Source organism: Rhipicephalus microplus, chromosome 6 (genome assembly GCF_043290135.1).
Source record: "Rhipicephalus microplus isolate Deutch F79 chromosome 6, USDA_Rmic, whole genome shotgun sequence".
NCBI lineage: Eukaryota > Metazoa > Arthropoda > Arachnida > Ixodida > Ixodidae > Rhipicephalus > Rhipicephalus microplus.
Window position 1 is genome coordinate 111172304 of NC_134705.1, and position 12883 is coordinate 111185186.

General features: G+C 46.1%; 1 protein-coding gene across 1 annotated transcript in view; it reads left to right on the plus strand.

Annotated features, from left to right (window-relative positions):
• Window positions 1-2235, plus strand: part of LOC142765981 (uncharacterized) — a 125174-nt gene extending 122939 nt beyond the window's left edge. Inside the window, exon 5 of the mRNA XM_075867789.1 lies at window positions 2048-2235. Within this exon, the coding sequence (XP_075723904.1) occupies window positions 2048-2222 (175 nt within the window). The 3' untranslated portion in view covers window positions 2223-2235. The remainder of the gene's footprint in view (window positions 1-2047) is intronic.
• The last annotated feature ends 10648 nt before the right edge of the window (window positions 2236-12883 follow it).

Here is a 12883-nt window from a genome sequence, read left to right on the forward strand (position 1 = left end):
CACTGGGGCCGACAGCTTAGAGATCCGAAGAGCCGAGCTCTCCTTTCTAACACATAGGTCTACTGCTCGCGACGCGCCGCAGGGCTTCTTTTATATGCACCGGGTGGATTCTTTGAGTAACCAAATGTCCAACCAGAAGCGCCGCTGGTCGTGAGGTCAGAATCCTCCAATGAGGTCGCCGCTGGGCCGCGTCATTCTCATCGAATCTCGAGCCGCTGCGCTGCACGTGGCTGCACCCAAGGACGAGTGACGTCGCCACGCATTGCGTCAGACTCGCCAGACAGGAAGGCGCTGATTGCTTGCTCGACGGGCTCACTGGCTGAGGTGACTCACTGTGCGTGCGCGGTAGAGAGGCATTGCGGCGTGATGACGCCGTTGAGTTGTTCGCGTCAGGGCGGGCTCGCGGACTTGCCTTGACACAGATTGCCTTTTTCAGAGGCATGGACGTTCGATGTGGACTCGCAGGCATAACAGCGCCCCGACTGCTTCAACTTGTACCTTGTGACCTTGTAACTTGAATCCTTGGTTTACCATCAACTTGGTTGCTTGTGCAGCCGACCGAGCCGCAAGTAGGAACTTCGAAGCTCCGAGGTGTTGCAGGAACAGCACCTCTTCACTCCCATTGACGTATTCGAGGCCATCGATGATCTTGTCGACGGACGCTGTCCCCTCCGAGACGGCGAAGTTGAAGCAGTGATCCTTAAGCGGGAGCGCCGCAGGCCTTGACGCCATCCTCATTGGTCCCGGCAGGGGCCGACGACGATGGGATCAGGCCTCAAAAAAAAAAAACTGGCGGGCAAAGTCGCGAGTGGACACCCGGCAGCAACACCGCCGGATCGCTGACCGCATTGAAGACTAGAACGCCGAAGCTCCTTATAGCGGCATCCGTTCGTCCCTCGTAGTCATAATAGTAGTGTGTAACTAGTCTTACATTTTGATCTCCAAGGTGGTGCCGGTGGGAGATTTCTCCTAATTAGTTGCCCCTAATTTCTTTGCTTAGAGAAAGTGTTTAACGCCCTAGAGTACTTGGTACTCTACTATGGGAGAGCAGAAAAACCGGGTTACTTGAAAGTTGGGTGTGTCAGGCAACTTAGACTGTGATAGGAAGAAGAAAATAAAGGGCGTATATCCGTTACCCTTTTTGGTGGACCCTCATTTGCCAAGTACGTGGTTCTCTTCAAAAAGACGTGTTTTCACTCTTTTGTGTCCCGCAACTCTCCACCATATTGTAATGATATCCAAAGAGAGTTCGCGTGTCGCTTTATTTTTAAAGTCGCAGACGTCAGGAAAAACGAAGTCATGGCGTATCCACGGAGTGAATGGTGATGAGTGGGACGAAGCGTCCGTCCGTCCATTCATTCGTGCATGCGTCCATCCGTACGTGTATATGCCCGTTTATCCGTGCGTCCGTCCATTCATCTGTCCGTTTGTCCATCTGTCCCTCCGTCCGTCACTCCTATCACACTCTAGGACGCATCGGACGAACGAACGCTTCGCCCCACTCATCACCATTCACTCCGTGGAAACGCTGGCTACACAGCACGAAAGGACGGCTGACCAAGTGAAGAGCTTCGTCCCTGAAAAAAAACGCAGTTTTTTTTTCAGGGAATATTAACACATAACTCACCTTTAAGTCAGCGGACACAGATGGTTGTGACATCGCGTTTGCCAGCCTGCAATTTTATTTTCAGCTCTCTGCTCTCATAAGACATATAGATTGAAATATGCGACTGCTTTCCTGTCTTTGAACTGTTTCCTAGAGGTCTTGTTTGGGTCTTTCATACCAACAATAATTCCGTCTAGAACGTTGAGTATACGTTGGGCATACTCTCTGATACCACTCGCGCACGTCTCGACGATGTGGGCTGTCACCGTGCCATTTAGCAGACCCAATTCTTTCTCCCGTACTTAACCAAATTCTCTAAATACACGCGGCTCACTTAACTCACTAGTGTCGTTGCCAGGAAACCTGCTTATCTTTTCAATCAATCAGCGATTGACGACATGCTGTGGAAGTCAGTAACGTCTACCTTGTATGTTATTTCAGCGCAATCGCCCAGTCAGTACACAACGACAAGGCCGACGTCATGGCAGCCATGGAAACGCTCTTCGCTTCCGGCATGGTTCACTTCGGCATGCTCAACGTGGCGGACTTCGAGAACTACAAGAAGGGCGGTAGCATGTTGTACCTACAGGTAGCAGCTGTGTATGCTATCCAATAACTAAGCATGCGGTGTTACGTCTATTAAGATGTAGTCATTCGCGCCAGCGGGTGACATCCTCACTAAAAAAAAGAAAACAAACGTGAGAAGAGTGCCACCTACAAACCATTCAAATTAGGCACATATCACTTCTTATCTGCACAGAATATCTTAGTGGTTTCTGCTGCCGTATATTCAGAGGCATTTGTGGGCATACACTCGTTATTTTTATGGTGTTATGGCGGTTCCCTGTGCACACAGTCACGCTTGGCGAGTGCGGTGCCATCAAAAGTAAAGGCATTTGTGGATATATCTTCCTACAGGATCTAAGATATTGAAAATAGCGAATCCTAAGTTCTTCGACGCTTCGTCATACTGCCTTTGTTTGTTACAGGCGGGGCCCGTGTGTTCACCAAAAGCACTCTCACTAGCGTTTTCCCATATGCGAGTTCAAGCAAATCTTCATGCCGGACATACTGTTAGTGAATATGACAGTCCAATTGCAAAGATACCTAACGCCAAAGGGTAGCCTCATGCATTAGGTGCAAGGTCTATTGTGTTCAAATCAGCTGCAGAAAGTCTATGTAGTCCATAGGTTTTTCATGCCCCCCCCCCCAAAAAAAATGCCTCACTGCAACCTATAACGATATCTCAGAGCTAAGTACGCCATAACTAGGCAACCGCATCGCCATCGGGCTACGTACAAGACTATGCGTAGTATCTGCTCGAGGCCAGTATTATTAAGATTCAGGCTTAGCTTTTGTGATTACGTAGCGGTCACATGGTGCGAACACAAACAAAAGTACCAATGATAATGATTGTGCTTCCACCGTTTAGCTATGCACGGAATGCCACCAATCCAGTCCACTTCTTAGGTATTGTGTCTTATATTGAACAAGTTGTAATGCAAGCTTGCCAGAACAACAATCCTTTTGAGTTTCAACATACCCATAAGCGAGAACGTACAATTAAGTGAAACTTTTTTTCGCTCTGTGTTGTTTGTTCGCATGTTCTCTTTGTGAAAAAGGTGGTGGATGAGTTCCTAAGAAGCAAGGGTGACTCCACAAGGCACTGTGCTCTGGGTGTCTCCCTCACTGATGGCACACAAGGCAAAGTTATCCTCGAAAAGTCCAAGGAAGCCACTGTGTAAGCTCTCGTCTTTCAGTGGCCTAATGAACAGCGTTCAGATTACCCAGATGCAAGCGTTAGAAGAAAGATGTTTTCGCTGCTCATTTTCTCCTTTTCGTACACAACTCTTTGCGATAACGAGACGACAAATCAACCATCTATCTCCCGCTAGAAGGAACTATGTGAAGCAGCGGGTGTTCACGCTTACACTCGCGACGGCGTTAACGCTGGCGCTAACCATGGCGTTGCGCTGGACAGAAACCTGGAGAGCGCAAACCACGCAATGATGGATCGATGGTTTCTACTGAAGCATGTCAATGGCTGCTAATGGGCAGTGAGGGACAGAAGGCTCTGGTTAGACACATAGACCCGCAGTCTGTAACACGTAAGCTGCGAATTCTTATTGTTCAACAACGCGCAGTAAAAAAAATTCTACCACCGCTACTTTGAAGGTCAAGATACCGTGCCTAGATATAGGGGTGGTAAATGAAGGCTTGTGCAGCGCGGGCAGTCGGATTTAGGGGCGAAGCTTCTTAGGTTGTGGTTCGGTACCTTGTCCCTTTGCATGTAGTATGTTGTACGTAGTATTATGTAGCTACTTCAAGTTTTATGAACTGCTCACTAGATAGGGTTTTGTGTATATGTCCTTGGAAATAGGTGGGGAGCGAGCATAAGCTAACAGAGGCTGCTTGCGTTGGCGTTGCGAGGCGAGACGGGAGAACGAAGGATAAGAGAGAGGGGGAAGAAGCACGTTTGTGCAGCAAGGGCTGTCATGCCGCACACCAGATTGAACTCGACCATAAGATGATTCACATCTGATAAGCAGTATCACCATCAGCAACAGCCTGACTACCCTCCCCCCCCCCCCCAGCAGGACAAAGGCACCTCCCATGTAACGCCAGTCAACTTGGTCTTGTGCTTGCTGCTACCACTATATACCCGCAAACTTCCTAATCTCATCTTCCCACCTAACTTTCTGTCTCCCCTCCACCCGCGTGCCTTATCTTAAAATCCGGTCTACGATCCCTGATGACCAGTGGCTAACTTGACTTCGCGCTATGTGCCCTGCCCGTGGCCTCTTCTTGATTTCGACTAAAATGTCCATAACACACGTTTCTTCCCTGACACACGCCTCTCTCCTCTTGTCCCTTAGGGTTCCACCTATTATTTATATTTCTATCACTCGCGGCGTCGTCCTCAATTTAAACTGAACCCTCTTTGTAATCCTCCAAATTTCTGCTCCCTAGGTAAACCGGCAAGATGCAGCTGTTATATAGCTTCCTTTTGAGAGAGAGCGCTAGTCTACCAGCCAAGATTTGAGAATGCTTGCCGGATGTGCTCCACCCCATTCCTATTCTTATAGCTACTTCAATCTAGTTGTTCGGGTCCGCGATTACTAACTGTTCTACGCAGATGTACTCTTTTGCAACCTTAAGTGCACGGCTACCTATCTCGAAGCACTGTTCTTTTCCGAGGTTGTTGTACATTACTTTCGCTTTCTGCAGATTAATTTGAAGGTTTACCTTTCTGCTCTCCTTATGTAATTCAGTAATCATGAATTGCAATTCATCCACCGAGTTACTTTGCAATGCGATGTCATCGGCGATACGGAGGTGTGATGTGTGGTGCGCGTTCAAAGTGCGCGCCTTCGAAAAGTGCGCGTCACGGAAAAAAAAAAACAAAAGGAGAAATACCAGAGTGCACGTGCGGTGATGCTTAAACAAGAATGACGACGTTAAAGAGCGTCAAGCACGAGGATGCGTGGCAGGACGTGAAGTAAACAAAAGGTAAAACATCCAATGGGCAGCGAACACGGAGATTTCAAGGCCCAATGGCTTGACACCACGAAACAGTAGTATCTCCAATGAGAACGAGACAAGTGGGCCAGAGCTGAAGCAGGAGCCTGGGGAGACGAGAGCAAGGGGAATTCGAGGCAGGCAGTGCAAGCGGAAGGTCGTCACCGGACCGGGCGCTGAAGATGGGCCGTTGGGTTCCGGACCCGAGCCTACAGGACTTCCACCGGCCGGGGCCTCCTGCTGTCGGGTTCCCGCTCCAAAGGACCGTGGCCATCCGGTCCTGAACTCCTTTCCCAGGGCCTGCGGACTTTGGTTCCGGCAGGCGAGCTACAGCCGTCGGGCTCCGGGCCCGAGCTGTGCGCCCAGCTGCTTGACTAGGTCGACCCTAGTTCCCGGACGCGTCGCCACCAGCCTGCGTTCTCCCGTCTCCGACGTGTCCACGCTCCTCAAGCCGAAACCATCACGATTTGGTAGGGCTTTTCGACGTGTCGCCAGCAGCCAGCGTTCCCTCGTCCTCGTCCAGCCCACGCACTGACGCAGGAGTCACGGCGTTCCGGTTTCTCATCACCGCCGAAAACCAACTTGTGGGTGAGACTGCACCGATACTCTTGCGCTACTCCCATCACTCAGCCTCTTTCGAACGTTAGGTTTAGTTACTGACTTTGAACGTTCTTGTTGGGTGTTTACAGATGTGTTTCGTCATGTCCAGTCAACTGTTTATTAAGTGTTTTGTTTTGTGAGGAATCTTTGCCTTTGTACTTTTCAATTAAACTTTTTGTGTGTTTCTTGGAAACCGAACGGCTTTGTCCTTATTAACAAAACTCTCTGAGGCTCAGCCCGGGAGAAAAACAAATCAGCAACAAGAAACCCGCATCACAGGAGGTCACGAACCTATGCTCCGTCAACTCTCATCTCTAACTCTTCCCATTCTAGGCCTCTGAAAACCTTCCGTAACCATGCGTTAAACAGCACCGGAGAGATCGTATCCGCTTGTCTTACGCACTTTAATTGGTATTCTGCCACTTTCTTTATGAAGCACTATAGTGGCAGTTGATTCACTGTATATTTCTTCGAGAATGTTTATATATGCTTCGTCAACGCCCTGATTCCGCAGTGCCAGAATGACTGCTAATGACACTACTGAATCAAGTGCTTTCTCGTAATCTATGAATAATGTGTATAGTTGTTGGGTGTATTCTGAGCATTTCACGGTCACCTGAATTATAATATAAATTTGGGCGATTGTTATGTCACCTGTTCGAAATCCTGCTTGATCCTTTCGTTTATTGAATTCTAATGTCTTAATTCCGTTTGCAATTACGTTTGTAAATAGTTTGCAAACGACTGAGAGCAAGCTGATTGGCCTGTAATCGATCAAGTCTTTGTCGTCCCTTTTCTTATGTACTAAGATGATGTAGGCATTCTTCCAACATTTGGTACCCTCCCCATCCGAAAAAACTTCTTAAACAGGGGGACCAATTTAACTAACACAATACATTCCCTTCTTTCAGCAGATCTGATGATACCTGATCCTCACCAGCAGCATGCCTCTTTGCATACCCTTCAAGGTTTTCCTGACTGCTTCTGTCATTACTGGTGGAATGTCAATTTAGTTACTGCTAGTTCTTACATTATGGTCATAGTGTTCCCGGCTACTGTACAAGTCTCTGTAAACCTCCTCCGCTATTTTAACTATCCTGTCCATATTGGTAGCTACTTTGCCTTCCTTTTCCATAAGTGCATGCATCTGGGTTTTGCCTATCCCACGTTTTTTCTTCACTGCTTTGACGCTTCTTCCGTTCTTCCGAGCGTGTTCGATTCCCTCTATTTTATACCTTCTTACATCGGATACCTTACGCTTATTAATCAGTTTCGAAAGCTCTGCTTATTTCATTTTGTCTGTTGTATTTGAGGCTCTCATGCTTTGAGGCTTTTTAATGAGGTTCTTCGTCTCCTGGCACAGCTTGCTAGTGTCCTGTCTAGCTACCGTACCTTAACAACTTAGTAGCCTAGTAGCTTTATTTTTTACAGACATGTCCGAAGCAGAAGTGTGGTAAAAATGATTATAAATCTTCATACAAATGCAATAACAAGGTGTAGGCATCAACAATTCGCGAACACGGGGTGTCATTTGCGCCGCAACAAGCTGACTTCTGTTGTTTATATTTCGTTAAAGGACCACTGACCAGGCCCTATACCAAATTTTAGTTAGACCGTAAAAGTTGTTGGGTGTCCAATGAGGAACATTTTGCGACAAGAATTTTTTCATAGGTTCATCATGAGCTGAGGAAACAGTTTTTTTTTTGGGGGGGGGGGGAAGTGGGGCGAAGCGTGGATGAGAGAAGGTAAGCTCGAAACCCTTGCCGCTCCTCCGCGTAACCTTCGCAAGCCAAATCTCTTCTCTCTCCGGGGCCCGAACAGGCCCAACCCCCGCCCACGTGAGCGGCGTTTCTTTTTTCATTTTTGACTAGCGTTGTTTTGAGGTCTGCTGCCTGTTTCTGCGGGATGGTTTGGAAACTCTGGCTTAGACGCGAAAGGATAGACAGAGGAGGCACTGAAATAGATGAGCACAATGAGTGCGCGAACGCACAGGAGCGTTCCGCGGCTGTCGTGTGCTCGATGCGCTGTCCGCGGAGACACGAACGCATGCGAAACGCCGGCACATTAGCCCCGCATCTAGTTACAATTCGAGGAGGGGGGGGGGGAATGAAAAAAGGACGCTCAATAAGCATATTGCATCTCAATATTTATCTAGAGATTTATTAATCTCTTCAAGCAAGATATATATAAACGACGCATGTCGTGTTGAATAATTTCGCCATATCACGTGCCACCGTTGGCAACGGCAGAGCATAGTCGTCTACGTAGAGGACCAACGTCACTGCATTGCCGTGTACGTAGGGCTATTCATACGCGAACGTCATGCCCCCATTTTCTGGGCGCGCGTCCGCAAAAGGCAGGGGGAGCAGCGTTCGTCTTGAACTTTGGCCCATTTCCGCGGCGCGTATAGGGTTGCAAATTTTGGCAGCCGTGATCCTGAACGTCTCATCTACGCATGACACTTGTCATCTGAAAATTGTCGAACTTGGTGAGTGGCCCTTTAATCGAGCTTGTCAAAACTACGACTCCAGCTGCACCCCGTGTTCACTAATTGTTCAACTTTTCAAACTTTCATCTTCCCCCAAACTCAAGGCGTACGCAAAAAGGAATGTACTGAAAACTACCTTGGGCCAGCCGTTAGTAACACTATCTGTTCCCTTCCCTCTGCTTGTGCTCTATTTTTCGTGGTTCCCTCCCATCTATAAATCACCAAGTAGACAATATCCGTACCTTGTTCAACAATAAATCGATTATGTCTCTACCTCCATTTAGGGCAACCGAACATTATGATATGTGATTAACCGTTATACCCCGAGTTAATGATTACACGAAGCACACTTTTGCATTTACACTTAATATTGCCCATTTGCGATCCCGCCATGTACGAGACCTTGCACTCACTAGCACGATCCTATATTAAGAGTGATTATTAATGGAACTTCGCATCACGCAAGCATCAGTATTCATGAACAAATTTTATGCGTTATTCAGCACCCTTCCTAGCTTTAAATTAGCTATGGCAGTATTTTGCGCACAATCATGTCTACTTTTCGGAACCACAATCGAAAACTTGTTGATATACTAGCATGAATCAGTATTACTCTTGGTCAGACGTTTCTGACACGTCTAAGCTTGGGATTTTTAACAAAGTCCCTTAAAAAAACCTTTGCATGCATTTCGCACACATCGCACATGCTTTTCTCATTCAGAAGTGACTGATATTGTCACTCATTCTACCACCAGCGATTTCCCGGGAATCACGATGGTCATCATTAAACTTCACGCGGGCAAAGTCGCCAGTGCTGCCGACCTGTGGCCTGTAGGCCCGAACCCCGACGGTGCCGACCTCAGCAGGCACAAGATCCTGACACTGGTGCGGGCCATTTAAGGCTTTTTTATTACTTTTTAGACATGTAGTAAGCGAAGGCAACGGAGATGTTACAATATGTTTCTTCGTTTTTTTTATATGTAAAGTACAAGAAATTGCGCCGTTGGGAGGCGTCATCTTGTATGTAAATACGAAAATTTCTACGTCAATCGATAAAAGATATGCTGTGGGAACTGCACATATCAAGAAGACTACATACAAAAACGCAATTGTGTGGACACGTACATGTGGCATAGTGGCACACGCTGGCCGGCACTTCCCAATCCATTGCTTCTAGCCACTGTTTTCCAAGAATTGGTTTATATCAAGAGGACTAGGTTGACAGCCTTTAATTTCCAAACGGCATTGCCTGACAACACGAATAGTCGTCTCAAACTGCACCTCAAAGCGAAACTTTAGGATAAATAGTGTTTATAATCGCCGAATTTGAAAATGTACGCGTTTACACCCGCTCAAGGGCATTCGGGCAGAAACATCAAAGCAGGCATTTATAGGCAGAATAAAAAAAGATTAAATGCGCTTCTTGTGCTCGAGTTCATGCTGGTATATCAGAGTGGCCTGAAAGAAGCGCAAAGAACTAAAACATTCGTTTGCCTAAAATCCGTCCCTTTGTCATAACGTAACTGATGGGCAACATGAAAAGTTTAGATTTGTATCATACAATCGACTTACAGACAGTGCTAAGCCAAGACCAAGACTAGTTTCTGACGCGCTAGTGAAGTTTCCCTGGCAAGTGCATGGGCTCGTACAGTGGAACTTCTTAAGTTTCTAGACAGGAGCTTTTAAAGTGCAGTGAATAAAACGATCTCCTGTTGGGGGAGTTCCTTAAGTTTTTTTTTTTACAGGAGTGTTCGAAGTATAATTTCTAGAGTGATGTTTTTAAGGAGAAGTTTCAAAATAGAGATTCAAGGAAGAGTTTCGAAAGTACAGTTTGTACTACTATTTTTGGAGTTTTATTTCCTCCACAAGCACAATAAGATGGTGAGAGACGCTGTAATGGACTCGTCTGGGAATTTCGACAATTTGGGGATCCTTAACATACACCTACATCTAACCACAGGGGCCTCTAGAAATTTGTCACCGTAAAAACGCAAACACCGTAATCGGGATTCCATCCCGCGACCTTCGGATAACCTATAGAACCCAATAATCACTAGACCATGGCACCTGGTCGCAGTTTCTAACGCTAAGGGGTGTTAGTAGTGTTTCCACGAAGAGTCTTTGAAGTGCCGCTCTCAAACGAAATTTATTCATGACCAATTTTTATGTAACATTCGTCATGACAATTCACTGAAGTAAACCTTTTAATCAGGGTTGTTTCAATAGCATTTTGAATACACTTTTTTAAAAAGAGTGTCTAGAGCTATGCACGTAAGGTTATATTCATTTGACACCTTTGGTTTCGCAATCATATTCACTCAGAACACACTACGTGCTGCGTTCAAATCCAAATAACCTGTTTCATCAGAAGACCAGGCTGCCCGAAAAAATACCCGAGCTTTTTTTTTAATACTGTTGTACTGCAGGGTCGTGGAAGAATTGTGACCACCCGGAATTCCTTAATGCTCATATAAACCAGAGAGAGAGAGAACACAAGGAGAAAGGCAGGAAGGTTAACCAGGGCTGAGCCCCGGTTGGCTATACCCTGCACTGGGGAAGGGGAGAGGGAAGGAAGGTTATACAGGAGGAGATAAAAGGTCACTGACTGGGCCAACGCGTAACAGTTTCACCATCACAAACGATTAAACAGGCCGGTGTCTTTGAGAAAATGCAACAGTGCTTTCGTTGCCTTTCGAAAATTGGATGGGCAGTGCCATGGTCCCAATACTTTCTCGACAGTGAAATCACTTCTGTCAAGTTGATTTAAAACACTGCGCAGGTGAAGCCTCTCGTTTGTGTATGCCGGGCACACCTTTTTTTAGGAGCTTGCTCACTCAGCTTCTTATGCTCGGCGCATGTCCTTTGGGATGCGCACTAGAGGTGCAGCTGTGCAATGTACCCACTACACGCCCAGCTTAACTTTCATAAATTAGTGAAGTACGCACTGTGTCACTGTGCCATCGGTCATTCTGCTGATGAGCGTGGTACCCACAACACATCTGTAAGGCACTGTGGGCACTTTGTGCTGCAAAGAAGGCTTGCCGATGGGCGGACCCCGGAGTGAGAGCCCACGAAGCAGAGGCGGCAAGAGAACCTAGACTCGGGACATGAATTGTCACTGCTTCTTCCAACTTTGAACTGCTACCTATAAGTCAAAATTCTCTCACCACGTCCCTCACCAACCACAATATTGCAATCTTCAAAAGAAAACGCATGTCGCAGCTTTGTAAGCAGTAATATGATTCATGTATTTAATTGCATCGGTTACATTGTGTGTGTATATAAGTATATTATTGCATCTATATGTAAATAATAAAACATTGTTCATATAAGTGTATATACAATCACCCCCATAACAACATGCCACGTGCTTATATAATGGTCGAGGAAGGAGCATTCGCGGGTTATACCGGTCAGTTCCGAGCAAGCTCTTCCATCATCATTCACTTGGGAGAGATGACGGGATTTCTTGTTTTTGGTTTGTCAGCACGACCTCAGCAAACTGTGGTTGAAACTAAATGAACTTGAACCATCTTCACATCATTGTCATTATGCGCTTCCACTTTCGACAATATATACTTTTGCAGATGTGCACGCGTTACATATCTATTTTTTTTTGTTTCCGCACTTACAGAAGACGCTTACCGCGGTAAGTTACAGTATTTCTACAATTATGTTACCTTAAATATAATGCCCTCAAATAATCCCTAACTAAAGAAGTTATCACTCAACAATCGTCCAAGATTTACAAGTATACTTCTTTCCAAAACATGATATTGCGTTTTAATTAGATATTTTTGTAGTAATAAATAGTTTTGTACCAAAAAAACGCGAGATTTCTGGACAACACGCTGATGCCACCGAAACCGCTTTCAATATGCCGACAGCCAGACTTTGTATCTCACTCCAGAAGATAGCGCTGCCCAATAGGTGAGTTCACATGGCATTTTCTCGCTTGAATGACTCATTACGGTGTATATAATAATTATTACGTTGAACAAGGGACCACTGCCACTCGCCTGAATGACTCATTACGGTGTCTATAATAATTATTGCGTCGAACAAGGGACCACAGTCACACCAGAAGACTTCCATATACGTGTCATACGTCAACATTGAGCCCGACATTAATTCAAAGACATTCATCACTTTTTATCCTACCTGCTTATTCTTACTTCATTGTGAGCGTCACGCAATATTATATTAGTTGTGCGGTTTTCTTATAACGGACTCACTCGGTGGATCTCTGCGGATGGTTGTGTCGTCCGCGATCTTTGACTCCAGCTTAGCGCTCGCCGATCGGTGTCCCGTTCTCAGACTTCGTCTTGCCTACCTTATTACTACTCTCTTTTTTCTGCCGTTTATGTGATTTCTATTTTTATCTTTCTACGATTCTTTTTATCCCCTTCCCCTTACAACGAGCTTAGCCATGTCGAAGGATTAGGCAGGCAGAAAATACCTCCTTATTCCTTTCCTTCAAGAACCACGCATTCAATCTAGCGAATGAGCTTCTCGTCGAGGCGGAATAGCGATTTCCAGGGCAGTCTTCATTTATCTGCATTTGTTAATTTTGAATCGTCACCAAAGTACTTCAGCCGTGGCACTGTGAGTGCAAAGCACTACAAGTTGCAAACTTTGTTTTTGGCTCCAGTAAACCTCCCTCGTATTCT